The sequence below is a fragment of the Asparagus officinalis genome, chromosome 8 (assembly GCF_001876935.1).
Source record: "Asparagus officinalis chromosome 8, Aspof.V1, whole genome shotgun sequence".
Lineage (NCBI taxonomy): Eukaryota > Viridiplantae > Streptophyta > Magnoliopsida > Asparagales > Asparagaceae > Asparagus > Asparagus officinalis.
In genome coordinates this window covers 65,740,198-65,767,623 of record NC_033801.1, presented here as the reverse complement: position 1 = coordinate 65,767,623, position 27,426 = coordinate 65,740,198, and the positions used below count along the sequence as shown (strand labels likewise).

The 27,426-nt window shown below is 41.6% G+C and overlaps 3 protein-coding genes across 3 annotated transcripts; all 3 read left to right on the top strand.

The window, feature by feature from the left end:
• On the top strand, positions 361-690 carry LOC109821322 (23 kDa jasmonate-induced protein-like). Its single transcript, XM_020387512.1, has one exon. It carries the CDS (start codon positions 361-363, stop codon positions 688-690), a length of 330 nt encoding a protein of 109 aa, XP_020243101.1.
• Positions 593-4,690, top strand: LOC109820395. The gene is made up of 3 exons (XM_020386525.1): positions 593-629; positions 3,596-3,783; positions 4,306-4,690. The coding sequence occupies exons 2-3, from the start codon at positions 3,649-3,651 to the stop codon at positions 4,507-4,509; spliced, it is 339 nt and encodes a 112-aa protein (XP_020242114.1). The 5' UTR covers positions 593-629; positions 3,596-3,648; the 3' UTR covers positions 4,510-4,690.
• Positions 10,271-13,816, top strand: LOC109821321 (pentatricopeptide repeat-containing protein At1g03100, mitochondrial). The gene is made up of 3 exons (XM_020387511.1): positions 10,271-10,348; positions 10,672-10,725; positions 11,467-13,816. The coding sequence occupies exons 1-3, from the start codon at positions 10,271-10,273 to the stop codon at positions 13,423-13,425; spliced, it is 2,091 nt and encodes a 696-aa protein (XP_020243100.1). The 3' UTR covers positions 13,426-13,816.

Genomic DNA, 27,426 nt, shown 5'->3' with positions numbered 1-27,426 from the left:
TTTTGGGCGCCACTCGTGAAAATTTTGGGGAGAACAAGCGGTTGCAAAATTATTTTTTCCAAACGGTTAAACCCGTTTGGGCTTAAATGTCCCAAACTGTTTAATCCGTTTGGGAACTCTGTTTGGGACTTTTCACTCGTCCAAACGGTTTTAACCGTTTGGGATATATTAGCCCAAACGGTGTTAACCGTTTGGGCTATTTTGACTTGTCCAAACGGTTTCAATAACCGTTTGGACAGACCAGTTTTGTACTAGTGTCTGTTAAGTAACGTGACTAATACTATATATAGGGGGGTATGTTTTTCTGTGTTTTCATCTCATCTATACCCAATCAGTCAACACATATAGCAGCAATCGACCATGGCAGGAAGAGTAGTGTTCGGCGTCCCAGTGACCAATGAGGCACTAAAATTGACGGCGAAATACGCAGACAAGGAGATATCGCAGCTCGACAGAGCGACGGAGGCTCTAAACAAGAAAGATGAAGCTCTACCCTCTATCGAAGAGATGGAGAAGTTGATTCCTGGTCAGGGTCCGACCACAATCTGCATGCTTTACAATGCCACCGGGGCCCCCATCTATTTCGTTACAGATAAGAACTGGCATGGATATCTTAAGAGTCCCAAATTCCCGGAGAAAATTGAGAATGGGCAGTGGGGTGTTTTTAGTCATTCATCCGGAGAAAATTGAGTATCGTTAGCGGTGACAAGAATGACTGGATGTTTTCTTGGTACCACGGGTTACTGTCGAAAGAAGGCGTTCACAAGGTAACATTAGGAGGCTCAGACTATCATGATTTTTTTTTATTAGCGTTAATTTCACAATAGACCGCCTGCAGTATCGCTCTTTTGAATTTACCAATCTGCAGTTTCATTGTTGCAAATATACCCCTTGGGTAGAATCGTTAATTTCATCCTGGGTGTACGGGAAATTTTCACTTCAGGATAAAATAGTCAAAAAATAATAATAATTCAGGGGTCTATCTACGGCAATGAAAGTAAAGGGACAGTAAGTGCGAAAACAAGGATATAGTGGAGGTTCTTGTGCAATTACCCTTATAAGTCTTATATATCTAGCTACAAATGTTCAAGCTCCCCCCATGCATGCACGGACAAGTTACTCTTACTTACTTCCATCAGATACAAAAATTTAATTCGTCAAAAAGATTCATGGTAATTTTCAATAATAATAATTTTTTTTTATTATAGTAACTTTGCCAAAACGTCTCAAAATTAATTATAGTTCTGTGAAAAGTTAAGCCCGCATTATGGAAATATAATCTTGATGCAGGCATATACTGAGATGGGGGAAGCCGGACTCTTTCAAGGGGAAGAAGTATGGAACAAGATCAAACAACAAACTGAGTACGCCAAAGCCAAAACATTTTGCGAATGGAAAATATACGCAGCACATGTGGAGATCGACAACAAGAATCCAGCACATTATAAGGTTAAATTACTGGTTCTCTCGCTGAGAATCAATGAACAGCCTGCAACTAAATGACTTTGACCCTGTGAAATTTGCAATGTCAGCACAATATGGACACTAATAAGCTGTATGTGTTGATGCAGTGGAGAATAATATTGTCCTCGTATTTCCTTTTCCGTTTTCTTTATTTCGTAGTGTGGTGATGAAATAGGCTTTGCCTTTCTGTGGTTGTTGCTTGTTAAATAATGAAGTGAAGTTTGCTAGTGGCTATATGTAGAGCATGTCCATATGTAGAGCATCTTGTGCGCAACGGAAATTTCGGCAGCACCTCTGGTACTCGACAAGAGAGTAGATCTCAACTAAATCTCTGTTTCACAAAGAAAACAAGAACCGAAAGCAAAATATCTCAACAAAGTGGGATATCAGCTCTTCCTCTCATCAGTTCTAGGACTAACCTGTCGAGAGAACCTAAGCAAGGTATTACAACGTGGTTCGGCAAATTGCCTACGTCCACGGGGCAAGGAGGGGGGAGATCTACTAATAGAAGGAGAGAGTACAAATAGGGTTTACAATCACACAAATTAAACCCTCAAACAATCCCTCACAGTCTCTCTCTCAAAAGAGCCTTTGTTTTTCTTGTTGCACGCAGCCCAAGAAAACCCTCTGCCTTTTCACAGCACCCCCTCTTTTTGCACGAAGCTTGCACGCCGCCGCTACTTGCACAAAGACAATGAAGAGACAGCCGAAATTTTTCTTCACCCTCTGTTCTTGCACACCAACCTAGGTTACGAATAGAAGAGAAGTATATAGTTGCAGTACATTGGCTATCGGGTGGGCTTTGTCCAGGAAACAAAAGCTTTGCACCAGCTCGTAGCCCCCGCAATCACTTCATGTGGGTGTTGCTTTGCTGCCGCTATCTCTTCACGGGGAACGTGGTGGCCCACGTTCACAAACTTGATGGCCCCTTATCTCCTCACACGTTCAGACTTGAACGTGTGTGTGGCTAATGTTCACAATTCTCCACCTCGGTGAATTTTTCTCAAAACTGAGCCGACACCAACCAAACCAAATGTCTCACTTGTTGCGTCCAGTACAAAGTGAAACAATTCACGATAACAGACTCAATCCACAACAAGTCGAGACCCAAATGAGAATGCGAACAAACTCCAAACGTCAGTATCTACTCACCAAATCGGCTGTATCATAAATGACTGTCTACGTATCCTCTTGCTCAAGGAATCAAGGCTTCACGTAGTTCACCCAATAACCTCCAAAGGCCCTCAATCCAATAGAAGAGTTCGTAACCCTTCTCCAATATCATCAACTCTGCGGCTGATAGCACCTCTAATGGCCTCAAAGTGTAACGAATCAAACACCTTTACCTAAGGTGAACCAATAGCCATATCCAAACTACATCTAGCAAGTGCACTCGAATCAAAACCCAACTCATTATCTGTATCCAAAACCAATTGATCCCCAAACTATGTCACCTCACCTGGAATCCCAAATAATACAAAATGATCTATAGTATGTGGAGTAATCTCCACCCAATGTGAAGTAGCATCACTCTCCACCTGCTGTGATACCCCTATGATCTGTCCAAAACTCTCCACCTGCTGAGAGTCAATAGGCTCCCTCATTGAAGCCTCATCTAATGTGACATTACAAGATCAAATATCTAATTAAGTTTTACCTCCAATCACAGCAGTTGATAACTCTTTAATAGGATGATCCAAATATGTTAAAGCCTCAGTGCAGAAACTCTTCTGCAGACCATTACTTGACAACAAACACCAATCCTCCTCTAGCAAGGTATGGTTCTCCAAATTTGTCACCCTATCAAGTTGTCCCAAGATTTTCTTTCCAACGAAGTGTTTCAAAATGTTGTGAGCTCGGTTCCAATACAGAAACAGGTCCATCTTGTACCTCCCACCAAAATCAGAATAAAGTACCTTCACCTTTCTGTCTATCATACACTTCTTCAATCTGTTGGAGGCTACTAGGACTTTATCCAAAAGGGATTTGATTACAACCCAAACATACCTAGAACAGCCACTAACTAAGGAAACTAAACATCTATTTCCTTCCAATGATGCCTCCTTGGAAAGCCCCCAAACATCTACGTGAACCCTATCTGAAAGACCCTCCGTGCGGTGAATAGAGCCCAAATTCCCGGAAAAAATTGAGAATGGGCAGTGGGGTGTTTTTAGTCATTCATCCATGTTGACTGCGCACACCACCGGATTCTCTGCTGCTGTTGTCTATCGCGCCGAGGATATCGTTAGCGGTGACAAGAATGACTGGATGTTTTCTTGGTACGACGGGTTATTGACGAAAGAAGGCGTTCTTCAAAAGGTAACATTAGGAGGCTCAGGCTATTATGATTTTTTTTATTAGCGTTAATTTCACAATAGACCGCCTGCAGTATCGCTCTTTTGAATTTACCAATCTGCAGTTTCATTGTTGCAAATAGACCCCTTGGGTAGAATCGTTAATTTCATCCTGGGTGTACGGGAAATTTTCACTTCAGGATAAAATAGTCAAAAAATAATAATAATTCAGGGGTCTATCTACGGCAATGAAAGTAAAGGGACAGTAAGTGCGAAAACAAGGATATAGTGGAGGTTCTTGTGCAATTACCCTTATAAGTCTTATATATCTAGCTACAAATGTTCAAGCTCCCCCCATGCATGCACGGACAAGTTACTCTTACTTACTTCCATCAGATACAAAAATTTAATTCGTCAAAAAGATTCATGGTAATTTTCAATAATAATAATTTTTTTTTATTATAGTAACTTTGCCAAAACGTCTCAAAATTAATTATAGTTCTGTGAAAAGTTAAGCCCGCATTATGGAAATATAATCTTGATGCAGGCATATACTGAGATGGGGGAAGCCGGACACTTTCAAGGGGAAGAAGTATGGAACAAGATCAAACAACAAACTGAGAACGCCAAAGCCAAAACATTTTGCGAATGGAAAATATACGCAGCACATGTGGAGATCGACAACAAGAATCCAGCACATTATAAGGCCGTTCTCTCGCTGAGAATCAATGAACAGCCTGCAACTAAATGACTTTGACCCTGTGAAATTTGCAATGTCAGCCCAATATGGACACTAATAAGCTGTATGTGTTGATGCAGTGGAGAATAATATTGTCCTCGTATTTCCTTTTCCGTTTTCTTTATTTCGTAGTGTGGTGATGAAATAGGCTTTGCCTTTCTGTGGTTGTTGCTTGTTAAATAATGAAGTTAAGTTTGCTTGTGGCTATATGTAGAGCATGTTTGGCAATTTCAGATTATAATCTATTTAGCTTATAATCCACGAATGGGTTATCAGCCAGTGAATTATAAATCATAATGTTATGGTAAAATCTGTGGATTTTCCATTTCTAATAATAAAGTGTTTGGCAAATGGGTAATTTATAATCCATCTTTATAGTCAAAGTTACCAAAAAAGCATTAATTGGGAATGGAGAGAGATATATAAATGGGCTTTGAATTTTGTGAAATGTGTGGAATATATTGCACATTTATTTGGTCAGGCCATATGGCTTATAAGTTATAAGCCACTAAAACATAAGTTGTGATTCCCAGCTCACTTTGTAATGGCTTATAAGCCAAAATAAGCCGTTTTCTTGATAAACCTTGAGTTACCAATTATACGTTCAAGTGGTCTTTTGGGAAGAGCGCGTAGCCAAATTGTTTTGTTAAACATTCCCAAGTTCATGAGGGACTTGTGGGATGAAAAAAGTTCATAGAAATAGTTATGTGCAAAGCCTCTCAAAGTTTAAGGCATTTTATGAAGTTAACCCCATAAACTAATCATAGGGAATTAAAGGGCAAATGAAAATAGTCAAATCTGTTATACAAAATTTGATATACATATGTAATAGATATCTATACTACTATATAAAAAGTCAAGTGAAGGCAATCAAAAAATTGAATGATTAGAGGACATTTCTACCTTCTGGTTGTAATTTAAAGGGTAAAATTATAATTTAACAAAGAAGATTTATTTTCTCTTGCTTTTCTTGTATTACTTTTTCTTTTTTCTTTAAAAATAATCTAGATACATTCGCAAGTAACAATGGAGGCCATGTGTCATTGTATTTTATTTTATAAATGATATAAAATAGAAAGTAATATTTACTGGCTGCCCAGAGTTAGGGTCAATTAGGCGAATATATCTAGATGAAAAGTATCAAATTTTTTTTTACATATGATTATACTTACTAGTATTTATGCCTGTGCAAAACACTAGTTCTTCACAAAATCTTGTTAGCACATTTATTTGGTATGTATTATTATTACATATATTAGCTAGTATTTTAGATCTGTACAAAGCACCAGCTGTTACTTACATTGTTATATAATCTTTCAAAAATGTCTTAGCAATATTATAATGACAAATAGGAATTTCTATCCCAATCAGAGCCTACTCAAAGCTTTTGGCATTTTTAGCCGTTAATAACCAACAATTGAATATTCAAAAATAAGAGAAAAATTAAAGTCTCAATAATCAAATATAACTATAATTGTAAAATAAAGTATCAAAGGTGTTTGGGTCAACAGTCATTGTTTTCATTGTCATCGAATCTATTAAAACTTTAGTCGTTACAATAAACTCAAATAAACGAGAAAAGTCGATCTTTTTATAAGATCTACTCATACAATGAAAATACAAAAAGTACAACTCTTGTCAAACAGCGCAACAGACGTTTATCACCCGCTGTTTACGTAGGAACTTGGCCTGTGTCGGGGACGTTAATATCCGTGGACCACCACGGATCAGATCCGGTCGACAGATTAAGTTGATCAAAGCTCTTACTTCACGAAGGAAGTAATTGCTGCAGCAATGATCCTGACTAAGCGAGATTACGACTCTTCTCGAGATTTAAGACTAAGCTTAAATCCGGAGGAATAGGGGATGAGTCTCAGATCTCTCGAACTCCACTCTTTATGCACAGGAATTCGCCAAGATCTGCTAAGCCTCGCTGTAAATTCGCGGCTTCACTCTCCAATTCGGCAGCACTTCGCCCTCTTGATGTCCTCTTCTTGATAAAATTTTGCCCTTTCTGAAAGGAGGCCCTAGGCCTGTATTTATAGGCTTCGGTTGGGAGATATTTTGATGAGAATGAGTGATTTGGCCTTATCTTCAGTCAATAACGACCTAACCACGTTTATGGATGATATCTAGGCAACTAGGAACCCCTGGAACAGATAAATTCTGAGAAAATAACACAAAAGCGTCGAAAATGCGTTTTCGGGTCAAGACTGCGCGAGACGGACCAAAGTGCCCGCCGAGGGTGCGGGTCGTCAGTTAGGAACCCCTGTAACAGATAAATCTCGAGAAAATAGTACAAAACCGTCGAAAACGCGTTTTTGGGTCAGGACTGTGCGAGACGGACCAAAGTGCCCGTCGAGGGCATGAGACGGCTGAGGCCGACCCGCGCGGACACAGGTCGGTTGCGGCTGACCCGCGTTGGCGCGAGTTCTGAGACCTTTTGCTCTCTATTTTCGCTTTCCGACTTCCTCGGTCCTGTATTTTTCACTGTTCCGCGTATTTGGTCGACTCACTGACTTGTACGCTTCGTTGAGGGATGACGAGACGCGTCGTCACTTGGGGCTGGGCCTGACATACGAAGGTTGTTGATGGTGCGGAACTGCGAGGCGGACCTGAGTCTGATTAATGTGTGGCGTTGACTGACGGCACGGGTGACGACAGCCGCGGCTGATTGACGCGCCGTGTTTGACGACGCGCGCGAGCCTGATTGACGCTGCGCGTGTTGACCGACCGGCGCGCCCGAGCTGATTGACGCGCTGTGTTGACCGACGCGCGCGAGCTGATTGACCGGCGCGTGTTACGCTAAGCGCTCGTGCTGATTGACGGCGAGCGTGTTGACCCTAGCACAGGAGCTGATTGACGAGGCGCCCGTGTTGACCTACGCGCGTGAGCCCTGATGACCGCGCCCGAGCGTGTTACCAACACACGGCGACGTTGGTTGAACGCCCACGTGTTGACCGACACGCCGCGGAGTTGGTTGACTGCGCCCGTGTGTTGACCGATGCGGCACGTAGTTGGTTTGAAAAGCGCGCCGTGTTGACACGACCGCGCGCGAGCTGGGTTGACGCCGCGCGGTTATTGACCGACGCGCGCGATCGGCCAATGGGATAATCATTCTTGACTCGGTTCATCGTCTTCTCTTCGCCTCGAGCTGCGTGCAGACACCTATAGGCATTTTCACTTGGGGCTGCCTGACATACGAAGGTTGGTTGACGTGCGCAAACTGACCGACGCGCGCGAGATGATTGACGTGTCCGAGCGTTAACTAACGGGCACGGGCTGACCGACACACGCGAGCTGATTGACGTGCGCGGGCTGACCGACATGCGCGAGCTGATTGACGCAAGCGTGTTGACCGACACGCGCGAGCTGATTAACGCGAGCGTGTTGACCAACGCACGTGAGCTGATTGACGTGCGTGTGTTGACCTAAGAGCGCGAGCTGATTGACGCGCGCGTATTGACCTACGCGCATGAGCTGATTGACGCGCGGGTGTTGAGCTACGCGCGCGAACTGATTGACGCACACGTGTTGTCCTACGCGCGCGAGCTGATTGACGCACGCGTGTTGACCGACGCACGCGAGTTGGTTAACACACGCGTGTTGACCGACGTGCGCGAGTTGGTTGACACACGCGTGTTGACCGACGCGCGCGAGCTGGTTGACGTGCGCTTATTGACCGACGCGTGCGATCGGCCAATGGGATAATCCTTCTTGACTCGGATAATGACGTTCATCGTCTTCTCTTCGCCTCGAGCTGCGTTCAGACACCTATAGACATTTTTAGACGTCTATAGATACCCCCTCCAAAGTATTTCTGACTCATTCTTTTATAGAGGAGTCTGGAATGCTTTGGATAAGACAGGCTTTGTTGTCAATCTCTTCAGTATTTGTTGAGGAGATCGCGTAGAAGGACCTGTGGATTGTTTCAATTCTTGACATCTTTATCCTTCAGTCTATTCAATATTTTGTTGAATAGATGAAGTTCTTCCGGCGCTGCGTTTATCGTCTGACCGTTGTCGAAATCTTAAACCGAAGTTGTTGTATAAGCATTTGAACTTAACTCTTGTCATTGAGTTGACTTTAACTGACCGTCTTCGTCAGGGATTCATGTCTGAATTACAATTGAACTCCCTAGAATCGTCCTTTAATCCGAAATTTTTCTTTAGCCTTATTTTGGCGAAATTATCAATGCGTTGACCGGCATCGACCTTTACTGTAATGCGTTGTCCGGCGTTGACCTTCGCTACAACGCGTTGATCGGTGTTAACACAGTTTATACTCGTACGTTTACTGGAGTCTACACAGTATAAGCTCTTAAGGCATTGGAGTGTGGCTGATGCGACATAATTATGTACCAAAATTACAAGTGCACAATTGATCAAGTTATAGTATAAAAAGTTATCGATCCCACGAGGAAGGTGATTTTAAGAGATTATTAGAATTAGTTCTTATGTTTTGCGTCCACCCCCGTTGTGATTGCGACTGCGATTTCCATTATTTCGGCCTCGTCCTCCACGACCGCGGCTGCGCTGACTTCCATAGTGTTGATTATGCGGCGGGTTTGCTGTCTGAGAGGCAACATGTTCGGCTGAGTGATCTGTGGTGCGGGGAGTGGGGTTTGCTGAGGAGACTAAGATAGCAGCGGATGAGGATCCGGCCTGGTGAGCTTTGCGGGTCTCCTCCAAGGTGACCATGGAGTGGGCTTTGTAGAAAGGAGGGAGAGGTTCCGTTTGTTGAATTAAAGATGCAACGGTGTCATACTGGGCCGGGAGTCCGTTGACGAGGCGGAGAACAAGGCGGTGGTTGGTGACAGGCGCACCGACGTTGGCAAGTTGATCAGAAAGAACCTTCAAGGCACGACAATAGGCAGAGACATTCGAAAAATTCTCAAGGCGGGTGTTGGTGAACTAATTTTCCAAGTAGACGGCCCGGGAATTTTTATTGTCCTGGAAAATATCGGCAAGGCGATCCCATGCCTGTTGGGCCGTTGAGTCTGGCTCAATGATTGTGTACAATAGATCATTGGAGATAGTGCCGTAGATCCATTGGAGGACCACGGCAGTCTTGGCGGCAGTGGTGTCGGTAGTTTTGTCTGCGGCGTTGTTGCCGTCGTCAGCGTCAAAGTCAGAGGAGTCGGCAACGGTGATGGGGGGAATGATGTGCTCAATGACTTGATAGGCTCGAGCAGTGGTCTTGAACAATTCCGCCTAGGAAGAATATTGATCATTCTCCATGTCGAGAATGATAGGGATGAAATTTTTGATATTTGATACGGCCAACGTCGAGTGAAAGGGAGAGGTTTTGGTGCTTGGAGTGGCCATGGAATTGCCGAAGAAGGGAAATGAAGAGGGTTTGTAAGAGGTAGGAAAAAATAACTCTGATACCAAGATAGAAGGGAATATTTGCCGTGAGTCTTTAGTGCTTCATTACTCACAATATATAGTGATTTACAAAAGCAAAATAGGTAAGAGTTACAAAAGGAAACTCCTACACTAACCATATGAGGAATCCTATACAAGGTAACTAACCATATGAGAAAACCTATACAAGGTAAATATCAATTAGATATTATGATAATAAATGCTAAGAATATATTCTATATTCTAACAAAATTAACATCAAATATTTTATTTGAAGCATTAGGAGGGAGTAAAAGAGAGAGGAGATATAAAGAAGGAGAAAGAGGACAAAGAAGAGAGAGAAACAAGAGAAGTTAAGAAGAGCTGTGTTTGGAGAAAGAGGGAAAGGTAGAAGTAATAGGAAGGATATGGAAAATGAGGGAGAAAGTGAGTGGGAGAGAGGAGGGGAGGTTGAGGATTGGGATGAGAAAAGAATGGAGGAGATGGTGGGGGAGGGGGGGGTGAATACGGGGAGGCGATGGGTCTATATGAAAATTCACTTAATTTTTCGCTTAAAAATTATTTCCCACACATGAAATGCCTATTTGCCACTTTTTTGACTAAACTATAATCGGCGTCACTTTTTAGGCTAATATGATATTTTAGCCCAGAATTTACCATATGTGTTATTTTTTTCCTCCTTGTTTTTCTGTGTGATACAAATTGACATAGAAGAAGTGATCTTACTAGGAGAAGTACTCTTTCAAAGATGCCTATTTCTCAAATTTTCCTTTTACTATAATTTGACTTGTAATTTTCATTAATGCAGTCTACTTTCATGTTTGATCACTTCCTTGAAACTCATAGAACAATATGTCGATTGGTACATTGCAATGTTACAGAAAACGGCCCAGGCGGACTCCTATGCATTGGCGGAACTCAGGCCACCTAGATTCGGGCTTAGCGGCCGTGCTAGGCGGAGGGTCTGCATAGGAAATCAATTATAACAGGCCCAGCCCAACCGAAGTCGTAATTGAAAACTGAAGGGAAAAAAGGTGGAAAAAAAAAACGATTTTGAAAATACCCGATCCACAATATCCCAACAACCCGACCTCGCAACATTAAAACCCATCACCCTGACAAATCCTAGCTCTCCTCCGAACTCTTCGCTTTCAAAATCCTCATTCCGTTCGCCGGCGCCTCATCCCGTTTCCGCCAGCGCAGGTCTGTTCGCCGCACCGCCGCCTCCTCTAGTGCGTCGCCTCATTATCTCCTCCTCTTGTAGCCGCCGCCACTCCGAGTCGACGCCTCTCCGTTCCAAACGCCTATTCATTGGGCTCCGGCTCAAATGCCTGGTCCGGGAATTCGGTGTAAAATCCAGAACTAAACACGCCAGCAGCTTCACTCCGGGTGCTGTTTTCATGATTGAAGATGCTTTCCCTGAGAAAGTTGAGCTCCCGAACCTGCCCTCGCGCCGCATTTACGCTCCTTCCGCTGTTTCTACATCACCACCGCGAAGCTGGCAATGGGGCTGAATCTAGTTGGCATTCTACACAATCCTCTGCCCTGAGAAAGGCACAAACAGCGAACCCCAACAGACCAGAACGTCCACTTTTGCACGTAGCCGAAGCCCAATCCGATTGTCGCAAGCGTCGCGAACCCCTTCCCGAAGCTCGATAGAGCCTATAGTTTGGCGGAATTAGCCTTTGAATCGAAAAAACACGAGCTCTTGGAAAGAGACCCTCTGATCTTCCTCTCTTTCATCCTCGCGAGGTGCGAACTCCCTGTACTTGCTTCTAACGTAGTGAGAAAGTTGGTTCATATGGAAGCGTTTCCTCCATTGAAAGCATGGTCAGCAATTGTGGGCCATATGTCCCAATCCTCGGCCGGTGCTTTCCTCGCTGCGGAGCTCGTGATGGAAATAGCTTATCTCTTTAAGGGCAACAGGGTTGATCCCCGGAAAAAGAGCAACAGGCCTTTGCTATCTATGAAGCCCGATTCTTTCGTCTTCAACATAGCTTTAGCAGGATGTCTCTTGTTTGGGACTACGAGAAAAGCTGAGCAGCTTCTCGAGCTGATGCCCGGGATTGGAGTGAAGCCCAGTGCTGAGTTACTGATCGTGATGGCTCGCGTCTATGAAAAAAACGGCCGGAGAGATGAGATCAGTAAATTAAAACGGCATGTTGACGAGGCTTGTGGCCTTAGTGATTCGGAATTACGATCGTTCTATGACTGTTTGCTTTCTTGCCATTTGAAATTCGGCGACTTGGATGCAGCTACCGATATGATCTTGGACATGCTAAGAAAAGCTAATGAAGCAAAGAGGTCTTTGGCTGCAGCAAAATCAGTACTGGAAGCTGTTAACGCTGGTAAAGAGAGCTCTAAAATTAAACAATCAGATGTTGTTGATAGGTTTAAACTGATCAAAGGGCGAGCTCCATCTTATTCTGACTTTGCCATAGACAGAAATTTCTCAAGGCTTGGGGCCGAGGCGAAGGAGTCGCTTCTATTATTATCAGATAAGTTGCAAACTCAAATCGAACTCGTTCGATCTCAACGTGGGATTCTCCATCCAACGGAGAAAATTTATGCCAAACTCGTTAGGGGTTTCTTGGAGGCCAATAGGGTAAATGATTTGGCTGGGTTTCTAATTAAAGCAAGTAGAGAAGAATCTCCTGTCTCCATCGAAAACTCCTTTGCTGTCCAAGTGATACATGCTTGTATCTCTTTAAATTTGCTGGACCAAGCTCACGACCTTTTAGATGAGATGAGATTTTCAGGGGTCAGAGTTGGATCTTCCGTATATTCTTCACTCCTAAAAGCATATTGCAAAGGAAATCGTCGAGGACAAGTTGAATCTCTTCTGAAGGATGCTCAAAAGGCCGGTATACAGCTCGATGCAAGTTGCTATGAAGCCTTGATTGAGTCTCATGTACATGTTAACGAGTCAAATAAAGCTCTCCACATTTTCAGGGAGATGAAAGATTCGGGAGTTTCAAGATCTGGTCATCAAGAATTTGACAGGTTAGTTGAAGGATGCGCAAAAAACGATGAAGCTAATTTGATGTCCAAACTTTTAGAAGACATCAAGTACACTCAGAAGGTGGATTCAGGAGTTCATGATTGGAACAGCGTGATACATTTCTTCTGCAAGAAAAAAATGATGAGTGATGCTCAGAAGGCATTGAACAGGATGAGGGCTTTAGGGCACGTTCCTAATGCTCAAACCTTCCATTCTTTGGTCACAGGATATGCTTCAATAGGGGGGAGGTATGTGGAAGTCACTGACTTGTGGGGTGAAATGAAAACGCTTTCTAGCTCGAGTTCATTGAAGTTTGATCAGGAGCTTTTGGATTCGCTATTGTATTGTTTTGTTAGAGGCGGGTTTTTTCTTCGAGCAATTGAAGTGATTGCGATGATGGAGAAGGGAAATATGTTTGTTGATAAGTATAAGTATCGGTCTCTTTGGTTGAAGTATCATAGGACGATGTATAAGGGAAAGCCACCAAAAGTTCAGACTGAGGCTCAAGTGAAGAGAAGGGAGGCGGCATTAGCTTTTAAAAGATGGATCGGATTTACGTGAAGACCCTTCTTATAGTGGGCAACCTCTGATCAGATTGATTTCTTACAAGCTAATAAGCTGAATGACATACTGTGATGAGCTTTTCTAGTCGAAACTTGGCGACCTTGGCCTCAAAGCTGGTTTCTCTCTTCTGACAATGACACTGATATCAACTTGAGCTGAACTCATAGGAGAGCCTAGATTGTTCAAGGGGAGCAAAGATTGATTGTGGATATACCTCCTGTAATATTGTTACTTTGATCTCTACTACCCCTCTAGTTTTATGTGGTTTCGCATTTTTAAACCTGCTGTAGATATTATAGGACATGACTGTATAGAATTGTTGCTGGGAGTGTTTTGTTGGGAAAAAAAAAAGGATTCCTGAAGAAGAGTATATCTAACAAAATTTGAACTGGACTGGTCTTGAGTCTCGATGGTTTTGGAATTCTGTTGAACTTTTTTTTGAAATAGCACTATGTTAAGTTGATTAAGAGGTCAATGAGCTCCTAGTGTAATCATGTCTTCAATCTGAAATCTGCGAAAAATGCCTTAAACCAACCCTTTTAGAAAGAACAAGCTAAGCTGTACATCGTATTCAAATTAGCCATTTGATAAACAGTAGGATGCTTACTTTGAAATTAGATTCTCAAATCATTCAATTTGTTATTAGGTTCCATAATTATGATAAGTTATTTCAAATCAACCCTTAAAACAAGAACTACAAGAGCCAGATATACGAATTAGAGCAAGATTCTTCAAGTCCGACAGATGTAGATGTAGGCGTCAAAAATTATTTATAGGTTCACGCACGCAGCTCAGGACGAAGAGAAGACAATGAACATCATTACCCGAGTCAAAGAGGATTATCAGAATTAAAGAGGATTATCTGATGCTGTAAAGAAGCAAACAAACGTATGAAGCGAGTCGGCGAAGTGTACGAGTCAATGAAACGCGTGAAACGGCGAAACGACGGAGAAACGACACAGCCAACCTCGTGTTTCGCACCCAGAGAGGTGTTTTCGCACAGGTGCGAAACACACATGACTGTTTCACACAGATCAACCACTCGAGACGCGTTTTTGATGGATTTCGATCGGTTTTTAACGGTTCCGGAGCCTCCCTAACTGCCTTGAGGCTATCCTTAAACGTGGAAGAGCTATTATTAACTGAATATAAGGCTAAATCATGAATTCTTATCCGAAAACAAGGCACCCGAAGCCTATAAATACACCCCTAGGGCTCCTATACACGGAGAATCGGGAATTTCGGAGCTTGGAGGCGAGTTGCTGACCCTATGAGAGGAGAGCCATAAATTTGAGATCTAAATGCGAGATCTTGGCGAGTTCTTCAGCATAAAGAGAAGGAGTTTGATAGATCTACAACCCCTGCATCAGTTTTCTTAAGATCATACTGTCATTGTGATCTTAAGAAGAGTACTTATCTCACATTATTGAGAATTTACTTCAATTATTGTTTCCTCTACGAAACGAGATCAACCGGATCTGATATTCGACGGTCTACAGATCAAAGAGTCCCCGACACAAGCAAAGATCCCATTACAACTCCTCTTCAGTCAAGGAGTTATGCGTTGAGGGATCACCAATTCTGGCGAAGAAGGCTGTTTCCGGAGGTGTTCCTAGAAAATCATTATTATTGCCCGTTGGTATGCGGCGCCCTCGTTCTTCAAGCAGAAGGGTATGGCTGTGTAGCAGAAGACGCTAAGGGCTGTTCTGAACGCGATATACTTTTCGTCGTCCGGGTACATCTTGATTTGATTATAACCCGAGAATCCATCCATGAACGACATTCTCTCGAACCCACACGTGTTGTCCATGATAACATCCGTGATCGGGAGAGGAAAGTCGTCTTTTGGGCAGGTAGTGTTCAGGTTTCTGAAGTCGATGCAGATCCTGATTTTTTTGTTCTTTTTAAGGACCGGTACAATATTTATTAGCCAGTCGGGATGTTGCTCTTCCCTGATAAAACTCGAGTCGATCAGCTTCTTAACTTCAGACTCGATTGCTTCCATAATTTGCGGACGAAACCGTTTTTGCTGTTGCTTGACAGGTTTAGCATCCGGTTTTATGTTGAGGCGATGCATCGCCACATTTGGATCAAGTCCTGGCATGTCTTTGTAATTCCAGGCGAAAATATCGATGTATTCACTGATAAGGGCAATCAGTTCTTCCTTTTCATCTGAAGGAAGGCTGTCGCTGACAAATATGGGCTTTGGATTAGCCTTGTTGCCCATGTTCACCTAGATTACTTGGTCCTCGGTAGGGGGTTCTCTCTGTTCGAAACTTATCACCATAGTGGATGTTCATGTGATGGATCCAAGGATCCTCCCATGTTGGTAATTGCTCGTCACCTTCCATTGTCGAAGGATCAGTCACGGCCATATTCTATATTAAGTTTTTGAACATTTCTTCAAGGCTGACGTCAGAGTCCCAACTTTAAGAATCGGATGAGTATCTGTCTCTGATTGGGTTAGACAACTGGTTATTAATCAACCAGCAGCATTCGTCATCGGATGAAGAGACGTAACCCAGGCCTCTCCTAAACCCGTAGTAATTATCAGGTTTTCCTTTTGGAACATAAGCAGCCTTGATTGGAACTCGAGGACCCCGATCGAAGCAAAGATCCTCTCCGAGTGCAAAGTTGTATCCCACTTTACCATGAGGTTATGCGCTTTTGGGCCGTATCTGAACAAATGAGGACCGGGTTTTTTATCATCACTATTCTCTCTCAAGAAGTGGTTTGGTAGTGGAGATATCTCCCCTTTACAATAGATTACCTNTTGTTCCGAATGAGTCCTGGATACGCTTCATTGTCACGCAAGACGATCAAAGCGGCATATGGCGGCATATGTAAGTTGAGGTTATCGTATAACCCCTTCATTAAGTCATCGAGACAAGGCGAGTACTCTAAATCATCATTTATTTTCACTTTGGCAAGTTACCAATTACAACTATCATCTAATGATTCTCTATCGTCAAGATTGATTACAAAGGGTACAATGTCGTTGAGTACAAAACCTCCATCGTAATTAAGCCTAGCTTCGGTATCAGCTTCTTCTCCGCTATCCATGTCTTGGGCTGATGGTTCAGTATCGGATTCAGCACCGTAAAGAAGGGAGTCGGTGAAATAATTTTCCAACCCCTTAAACGTAACCATCATCTTGACCTCATTATTCATGTCCACATATTTTAGACACTGGTGGAGGGTGGAAGGGACTATAACATTATCATGGATCCAGGATCGACCTAATAGTAAGTTATAAGTGTTGGCCTTCTTGTTTTGATGATGTTTAACAAACAATTTATTACTAATGTTGTTTGTCTAGTGTTTGTGCATTCCTATGTTTTGTAGACAAACAACGTAGTTGGAGGATGGAAGGAATAGAGCTTCAACGATCATATCCAAAGAAGGTTGGCGGAATGTCAGTGAAGCCTTGCTATTCAAAGTTCAAGATCCAAGTTAAAGCTTCATCCGCGAGATTACCTAGAAGAGCTTATTGAAGATCAAGATCTAGCTTGGGTAATTTAGTTTAGATTTTATATTATGTGTGTTATATACTCTAAGCTCAATATCTATACACACACATTTATTGGTTTCTTCATATATATATATATATAGTTATATATATATACATAAGTTTTGGTTTCTATGCATATATATAGTTATATATATACATACATAATTTTTGAGTTTTCATGTTTATAATATGAAATCACATATTTCATATTTACTATTGTGTTTTTGAAAACATTGCATAGAATATGCAATTTTGTGAAAATATTGTATTCTTAGTTTATAGACTTCAATATCAGTTTATACATGTTTTACTAAGTCTATAAAAACATTTCACAAAGTTTCAAAAGTTGGTTTATGTCAAAACATCAAAATTCAAGTATCTCATATTTTCATGTTTTGGACTATTTTGTAAAATGATGATATTTTTCATTTGGGAAGTCCTTTTTGATAACCAGTCATTGTAGCATGTTTATTATCATGTCTACAATCATTCCCCAAAGTTTTACATTTTTTGGAATTTATTTGATATTTTTAAACAGCGTTTTAAAACCAGATAAACAGTTTCTGGATTCAGATTTCGATCGACGGCGACCGCGACGCATCTTGTTTCTTTGCTAGTGTCCGACAGAGAGTTGTCGGATCGAGCCGTATCCGGTCGACGAGGAGTCTTCGGTACGACCACACGTCGCCGATCGCGCTGTCCGTTCCTCCATACGGCTATTTTTAGCGTCTGAGAATTTCTGTTTTGGGATTTTGGACATGTTACTTTGGGGTTGTTTGCTGATATTCTCTCTTCCTATGATAATAACGGCCTCATATGCATTCAATTCTACAAGTTAAGAAATGGTTTAAAATGGTTTTAACAGGGTTTAAACTTGTTAGTGTTTGTTTAAGTTGTTTTAAGAGCTTTTTAAGCATTTGAGTGATTCGAAGTTTTGTAAACTCTATTTCTAGCTCTTTTATATATTTGATTATCATTGTTATTAAGCTAGAACTACTTTGAGTTTAGTTTTGATTTATATCTCTTTGTTCACACACAACCTTTTGAGCTTATTGTATTGACATTCATAGTATAATTTGGGGTTGTGGGTTTGTGACTAAGAGTTGTGCTTAATTGAGTTCTCACCTTGTTAGAGAGAACAATCATTTATTATATTGTGCTTAATTGTGAGGATTCACTTGTAATACACTTGTACACCGAGAGAAGTGTGTGGTGAGAGACGGGGTCAAATCCAAGAGGAGTGGCGTCGGTTGACGTGCCTAGGGAGAGGTTGTAACCGAGCACTTGAGGAGGAGGACACGGGCTAGGACCAACACTTAGTGTGTGAGGTGTGATTACATAGTGATTGTATTGTGAGGTGTAAACGTTGTTCGGGTGAACGTAGAAAACCCGGTTGTGATAGTGGAGATCTCCTCGTTCTCCCCGGGAGTGGGGAACGGAGACGTAGGACGGAAGGTCCGAACTCCGTGATCATATTGCTTGTTTGAGATTGTCTTTGGCGTATTTGTTTTTGCATTCATCTTATATCGCCAATTGTGCATTGCTCATTCATTTCATCCACTATCCTATTTAGATTATTTACCCTTGTGTTGTTTATATATCCTTGCATATATCTCTATCATATAGGATATATCTCATTGTTCATATTGCTTATCCTAGCTTATCTTTCTTGTTGTATTTCATACTTTACTAGGATAAATTGTTAATATATTTTAATTGGCATTTAATCGGATTAGATTAGCATAAGAACCTAATCACCCCCCTCTAGGGTCTAACAATAAGATGTCTTTGCGTCGATCACATAGCACGTGACCTCAGACCTTAAATCTTCAAGTTGGCACTTCACCCAGATTTTACCCAATGGCCTAGATCCATTAGTATTGAATTTGTAGATAACGGTGCCTGTTGAAGCCAACTTGCTGGCGGGGATTCCGAGATTGTACATCAATAGCTAGGTGAGATCTATGTAGAAATCTCATCAATCTGCGACTCTCCGAGATTGAACATAATCAACTAACTATGGAGTTCTGACTAACTACTACATAATAAATAGCTAGGTGAGATCTATGTAGAAATCTCATCAATCTGCGACTCTCCGTGCGCTGGACTCGCTGCCTGAAAGGGGACAAAACAACGATCGTCAAAGCGCTATAGCGAGATCATCTCCACCTCTCCCCAAGGGAAGGGATAGGAGTATATAGAAAATAGAGTTAGTACATATACATATGAAATCATTCATAAAATTCTAACTAGAAGTTAATATTTAGGAAATCACAACACGAGAGTTAGTACGTCGAGCGAAATAATCCAAACAAGGAAACCCTCATGTATATACCATGTCTCAAATTGTGACTCCCTAAATACTAACTCCAAACCCTATGAATGAAAGCAATAAACCAAAAGAAAAACACTCCAAATCTCAAACATGTATAACAAATATCTCATCCTGATCTACACTCGGGTAGATGGATCTAACATAAAAGGAACTCATCCAAACAAAAGCCAACCAAAAACCATGTTGTGTAAGTCACGGTCTCAGAGAAAGCACCCTATTCGCGGGTATTCAAAAAAAATGGAAACCAATTTATAATTTATATTAGTTACAAATATGCATCTCTTATACATTAGCGATACTCTTGTAATATTCTTACTCAATCGCTCTGTGATAATAGGTTTTATCTCCCTATCCCGGAAACATAATATAACGATACTTTTGTAATACTCTTACTCAATCGCCCTACGAAAATAGGTTTCGTCTCCCTATTCTGGAAACATAATATGACGATACTTTTGTAATACTCTTAATCGCCCTACGGAAATAGGTTTCATCTCCCTATTTCAGAAACATAATATGACGATACTTTTGTAATACTCTTACTAAATCGCCCTGCGAAAATAGCTTTCATCTCCCTATTCCGAAAATATAATATTTGTGTATTTTTCTTATTTATCATGTTAACACATCATATTTTAAACATACGTGTACATATCTTAGTGTATGTGTCCATATCTGGTGTTTACTGATATTTCATATGTTAAACAGCTCATAAATATTTTATCATAACAGTACAAGGTCGAGAGACTAGCTCGAAAACTCAACAGTCGAATAAAACATGCACATGGCCACAGACTGTGTGGCGGTCTACCGCACAAGAACGAAGGTCGACCGCGACGGGTTCCAAAGCCTACTCAGGCCTCTGTCCTGCACGCGGTCGACCATCGCTATGGCACGGTCGACCGTGGGCTGATATTCCAGATTCTTAATCTAGTTGTGTGTGCCGTGTTCACGCTGTGTTTAGGTGATTCAAACATGATTAAAACAACATAAAACTTGCATGAGAGCATGTCTACAGTAGATAAAAACTTCTGGAAACAAACTCAACATATATAGCGTGATTATTTGCATAAAATTTATATTCAAAACCCTAAGTCATGCATAAAAACTCGAAACGAAGAACAAATCATCTTTCTTCAGATTAAACCACGTTTTAAATCATTCTCAGATCTTACATACTTCTGTAAATTCATTCTCAAACTTTTTAACATGGAAAGACTTAGTCTTTATACATATAATACAAAAGAATTGACTTGTATTCATAAACTAGTCAATTTAGCTCTATGAAACATGTTAAAAATTCTTCAAAAAAACATTTTTAAAACTAGGAGGGGGATTAGCAGAGATGAACTCGTCTGAAACTTGTAGAAAAATATTTTAGGATGCCAAGCCAAAGCAGATCTCCAATCCAAAAGCCAAAATCACCCGAAAGATCCACTTGAAAGCCTCCAATATTCTCTAAGAATCAAATTAGGTTTTGTGGGGGTTTGGTGGTTGTTAGGGTTCTTAGAAAACTAAGAAAATTCGTGAAAGTTTGATATATAAACCAGGGAAAACGAATATGGGCTTTAGAAAACCAAAACCAACTCAAAACAGGAATCTAACTTCTGCAGGTTTTGTGGTCGACTGTGGCGGTCGACCGAACTGCGGTCGACCGTGGCGGTCGACCGCGGCGGTCGACCGGACTAAAATTTTCCAGTTCACATCTTTGACCATTGTGCATGTTTCGACTCTTTTCTTTCTCATGAATGAACTTGTCTATACTCAAACCACATGGTATACTACCCACATACCATTTAACTGTATTTATCAAAATAAATATCCATAAATCATAATTAATCTCATATTAATTATATTAACATAAATTTTTGGGGTTTTACAGAAGCCTATGCAATTCAAGTTGAAGATCCAAGTTAAGCTTCATCAGCATGTTTACCAAGTCGAGCTCATTGAAGATCTTCATCAAGCTTAGGTATATAGTTTATAGTGTTTATAGTATAGGTTTATACTTGTGTGTTAATGTTTTAAGCTCATATTATTCACACACATGTATTTGTTGATTTTATCAAAATATAAGTGTTTTTGATAAAATATTATTTTATTAGTTTATAGATTTCAACATCACTTTATACATAGTTTATCAAGTCTATAAAATCAGTTGATAAAGTTTCAAAACATTGCTTAAGTCAAAATGTCAAAACATGTATGTTTAGTTTCATGTTATTGGACATATTTGCAAAATGATGATATTTTACAAATGGGAGATATTTTACAAATGTTATTGGACATATTTGCAAAATGATGACATATGTATTATCATGTTTACAATCATTTTCCAAAGTATTATAATTTTCTGAAGTTGTTTGATATTTTTAAAGGTAGTTTGAAAATCAAATTTCTATTTCAAACCAGGCCGATAACCTGTTATCAGTCGACTGGTCAGTCGACTGATGACATCAGTCGACTGATATGTCGACTGAAGAAATTACCTGGAATAACAAAAAGATTCTGTTTTGTTTTGGTCGACTGACCAGTCGACTGATGAGGTCATCAGTCGATTGATCAAGTCATCAGTCGACCAACGAGCTGGATGTTGACTCTAACGGTCAGCTCATCAGTCGACTGATCAGTCGACCGATGGCATAACGGTTAGTTTTTCTAGATTTTCATGTTGTCATTAGTTTGTCTTTTTGCTGGAATTTCTTGGGTTTTTGGGCTTTGACTTATGATCCTATATATACCCCTTGCCCTCTAACTTCTGAATCAATCCAAGAATGTTTTAAACATGTTTTAACAAGGGTTTAAGTTTGGGTTTAAGTTTGTTTAAGAAGCTTTTAAGCATTTTTAAGTTTCGGTTTGTGAAGATAATTTCACAAGAGCTTGAGTAGATCATTCATTGGTGTTTGAGCATTCAACTCGTCTCCCTCTCTCTTGTTATCATTAGAGAAGTTTTTCTAAACTCTATTTCTAGCCATTTATTATTTTGTTCATAATTTCCATAAGCTAGAATATTTATTTGAGTTTAGATTTGATTTTGATTTATTGAATCTCATTGTTACACACACCCACTTGAGCTTTTAGTATTTACATACATAGTATAATTTGGGGTGTGAGAGATTGTAATATTGAGTTGTGCTTAATTGAGTTCTCGTATTGTTTAGAGAACGATTATTTGTTGTGAGCTATTATTGTGAGGTTCACTTTGTATTACACTAGTACACCAAAAGGAGTGTGTGGTGAGATACGGGATCGTCCCAAGAGGAGTGGGGTAGGTGGTAATTTCTAGAGAGATGTTATAATTCCTAACAATTAAGGGAGACACGGGCTAGAGACCAATACTTGAGGTGGTAGTTAGTGTGTTTAAATTGTGAGTGATTGTAAAGTTTTCGGTGAACTAGAAAACCGAGTGTGAGGTGTAAACGTTATTCAAGTGAGCGTAGAAAACCTGATTGTGATAGTGGAGATCTTCTCGAGGTGAGGAGTGAAGACGTAGGTCATGGGAACCGAACTCCGTGATCATATCGTTTGTTAGCGTTTTTTATTAGCGTTCGTTTATATTCATGCTTATCATTTATATCACCTTTGTCAATTGCTTGTTGTTTATATTGCCCTATTACTTTAGTAGTTTGTTTACCCTTGTGTTACTTGTATATCCTTGCACATATATTTATAATATATCATTCTTTAGTAGTTTGTTTACCCTTGTGTTACTTGTATATCCTTGCACATATATTTATAATATATCATTCTTGCTAGGATATATTTGTATATCCTTGCACATATATTTATAATATATCATTCTTGCTAGGATATATTTGTTAATTAGTTTTAATTTAGCATAAAATCAGATTAGATTAGCATAAACCCTATTCACACCCCCCCCCCTCTAGGGTTCTTTCCTAGTGGCATTAGGGTGCTTTCAATTTATTTGTTCTAGATAGGATAAAAAATCATGATAAAAGAAATATGCTGAGTAAAAGACTTTGTTTTCATAATGAAGTCAAAACAAAAGAAAGATACAAAAGTGGCGCTACCAATCCAAGTACATTTTACGGTCAAGAATCCAAATTTTCAGCAGATAAAGCTTCTCCACATAAGTCTGCTCAAGCTTAGCCTGTAAATCAGCCCGGACAGAGTCTTCAGTGGCATCCAATATCTTTGCAGCTTCACCTCTCAACTTGTTCAACTTCTCTTGCGTAGGCTCCAGCTTCTCAAGTGTCTATTTTTGAGAGGATTCTATGTCAGCTAATTCGCCTTCGAGAACAGTACATGAATCTTTAGCATACTTCAAGGCCTTTTCAAGCTCGGTTATCTTCTCATGGGCCGAGGATAAAGAGCTAAGCAATTCAGCCCTACTCTTGTCCTTCCTCGAGAGAACCGCCCTCATCTGCGTAACATAACCCTCCTACGTTTGTAGCTCATTCCTAAGGGACATTTGGCCGTCACGCCACTACCTTAGCTGGGGCTCCAACTGAGTAGCCATATATAAAGAAGCGCATGTAGCTTGCAACTCCCCCAACTCTCAGAATTCACGCTCTAACGTGACTAAATCCACGGTGAGAAGATCGGCTAAATCTGGGTATCATTCCTCCCTGATCATCATCACCTGACGATTAAGTGACCGCCTAAACTGATCGAAAGAATACCCTCGGTGAAGGATCATATCAATCATTCCACTCACAAAAGAAACGAATGATCTAGGTCCACATGGAATATCTCTTTGCTTGGATCAGTATCAGACAACAAGGATATGACGAGCTCATATGGAGACGTTGGGAGCTCTACAAGAAAAGAAGGGGAGAATAATAAATCCTAAAATATTGACTAAAACCTCAAGGTAAGTCATGAAGCAGAACTTACTAACGCCAGCGGAGGACCCTCCAGCTTGAGACCTTGTGCTTGGCCCTCCCGACCCAACCTTGTGAATCGTCAAAATGATGGTGGGTATAACAGTCGTCGATGTACCGGCTCCTCCAGCTGGTCTCGCTTCTGTAACCATCAGATCTGAAGTAACAGCAGCCTTAAGCTGAGAAGTAGGTGACTGAGCTGCGGCCATGGCCACCTCGAATGATGAAAAGCCAGAACCCTCAGGCTGATCGGAAGCGCCGGTAATTGTAGCTGTATCAGCTTCAGTGGCTAGTCCTATAGTTAAAACTCCCATGTGGTTAAGTAGGAATTAACAAACCAATAAGGGCAGCAGTCAGGATAAAACTCACACCTACTGATGAACCAGCCTCCACAGTTGATCCTGCAGCTCTGCGACGGGATTACTCCGATAGCATATTGTTAAGCAACCTATCATCAACCTCAGAGGAGCCAGACGTTGGATCGAACGGGTGTTAACCCAACTCCCTGATGTCTGCGTTATGAAAGGTTTCATCTTCACCTGAATCCTCCATCGTGATATCTACTGAAATCATGTGTTAAGCAAAAGAAAGAGATCTAGGATTCATGATGAGTGGAGATCAGGCTCACCTCCGGTAGCTGCAGCAGGCTCCTCGATCTCGACACTTGGGACCGTTTCCTTTATTTTCTCTAAAAGAGCATGAAGTGTAGAAACGATTAGGGGAGGCACGGATTTTGAATCATTCAATTCTTATAATTGCCACCTGAATGGTGTACTACTGGTTTCACATATACCTGGGCTTAAGATCCTCGTAGTTGGATCAAGCTCACCAACATCAGCACCCTCGCCAGCCTCAGCACGAGCATGTTCTTCATCAATAGCCTCGCGCATCTGCTGCACGAACCTCGAGCCTTTGAAGTGAACGAAGTCTTGAAAGATAGGATCATATGAGAGTTTGCCTTCTTCGTGACCCTCTGAAAACGTAAAAAAATGGTTACACCTGAAGAATTCATAAATAAAGTGATCAAATACTACATAACAGTGGAGCGTTACCTTCCCTATCAATAGCTACATCGCCGAATGACTCTACCTTAAGGGCACGTGGATTGACGTGTGGCTTGTGCACTGTCTTCTTCCTCTTCGCGGATCGAGCCTCTTCGTGAATAGCAGGTCTTTCCTACCTAAACTTGGTAAGCGACTCGAGCCGTGAAGAAGCCTCAGTAGCAGATCGGGATCTCATGCGATGGAAGGGATGAGGTGCTTCTTCTTCAGTCGCCTCACCTGGAAGGTCAACTGTCATTTTATAAGAATATGTAAATAAGACCTCCTGCCTCGGCTTCTTCAAAGCTGTTGGAGTCTTAAACAAAACAAAGGGACAAGCTCGATGGATAATCACCAGGCTCATAAGTGATCCTGAGAAGAAGAAAGAGTCAGACAGATCTGTTTCCACGGCCTCCTTATTACCTCTAGTCTTCATGTCTCCTGCATCTTCTTCCAAGATCTCCTCCTCTTCATCAGTAGGGAGGATCTCCTCTTCATCTAACTGTTCGCCTTTGCTAGAAGGCCCGACAGGCTTTTTCCCCTACCTCCTTAAAATATCGGCATCACGGATAATCCCGGTGGCAACCTGAAGCTCTTCTTCTGCTTCCAGCTCCGTAATATGCTTCAGCTTCGCGGCCTCGTTGGCAGCGATGAGCCACTTGCAGCAAAGGAAGGAAAGCTATGATTTACGCCCTGCCACAGGAAGATTGAAGGTGGCACCTGTGCAACGCGCCATGCTCCAAAGCCACACTCAGACACTATCTATAAGACTGCCATTAGTCCTCAGCTCTCGACTCGGATTCCTAACATACAGTTGGTCATGATCAAACTGACGAGTGAATCGACACGGCATGTAAGGCTCTATATGATAGTGCTCCTTCACACGAAGGATGAGATATCCGGGCCGGATGTTCATCAACCACCAAAAGCAACCCACATCAAGGATAGTTTGCCCCGTCACTGGCCTCTCTTCATCAATTAGCAGATCATTATAATGGCCAGAGAAGCTGGGGAAGCATTTGAAGAACTCCCAGCATTTGTGGATGCGAAGCTCTCACCTCGCCTTAAGGAACTGTTTTGCTCCTCGTTTGCTATCTTCTAGTAGCTGCAGGAGGGGAACAGAGGGATCTGCGATGCTCGGTGCTAACATTAAATCAGGCCGATGAAGGACAAGTCACGCCATCAGATAAGTATACGAAAGCTCGACCTTGACAGGGGGAATCTCAATTGATGTCTTACACCCTACCTGTGTGAAGCCAGAAACTAAGTATCGAAGCTCGCTGTGTATATCGGCGACCATCGCAGGAAGTAAGGAAATGTCCTTCCCATAAGCAAGCTGGACTGTGGGGAAGAGAATCTCTATCTATCAGGCATCTAAGAACTAGTACGGTACAATGCACTTCTTTAGCCAAATAGCGATATACCCTACAAGAAGAGTCATGGGCCAAATCCTCTTCTATTCATGCCATTGGAACGTCCGAAACTTAGTCCCCGTTGGAAACTTGCCCTCATCAGTAGGAATAGTATATGATTAAGCACCAATCTTCTTGATCAGGTTATTGATCTCTGAGGGAGTCAAAGGATCTAACTCGCAGACCGCCTCACCAGAACCATCCTCTAGATGCTTGAACAAGTAGTCAGCGAATTGCTTCAAGCTTAGCTGTGGGGATTTCTTCTTTGCCAGGACACCTATGCCAGCTAAAGCTATCTGATAATGATACGTAAGATCCCACAACGTGTCATAAATGTTGGGAGAGACTTTCTTCAGTTGATTCAACTATCAGCTAGGAGGAAAGTACTCTTGATATGGTAGATCGCCCATCGGAAGTCCAGAAACCTTTTGCATCTCATGAAGAGTCAACCCTAACTCTCCATGGCGAGTCAAAAAGGTGTTGGTGTCAGGGTTATAAAGCTCCAACAATGCCAGGAAATAGTACGAGCTAATCTGCAATCCGTATATGTTGTCACGTATCGGTGTGTATAATCCCCTATTCTTCAGCTCATCGCCCCATCACCCAAGAATGTAACTCGTCATGCGGGTCCACCACTTCTTTGTCGATGAGTGCACCTAGCCATAATACCTATATCTTGGCACATGGAATTTCCTCCACAGTCTGGCAAGCCGATTCCTCGCCGTGTTGGCAATTGTTGGTAGCTCATTCGGTGGTGTTGCATCTTATCCCAGAAGACCAAGATGGAGTCCACGAATAGAATTTCTATCACTAGAACCTGGGGTCTTCTGATGAGTAATGAACCCACAGTGGA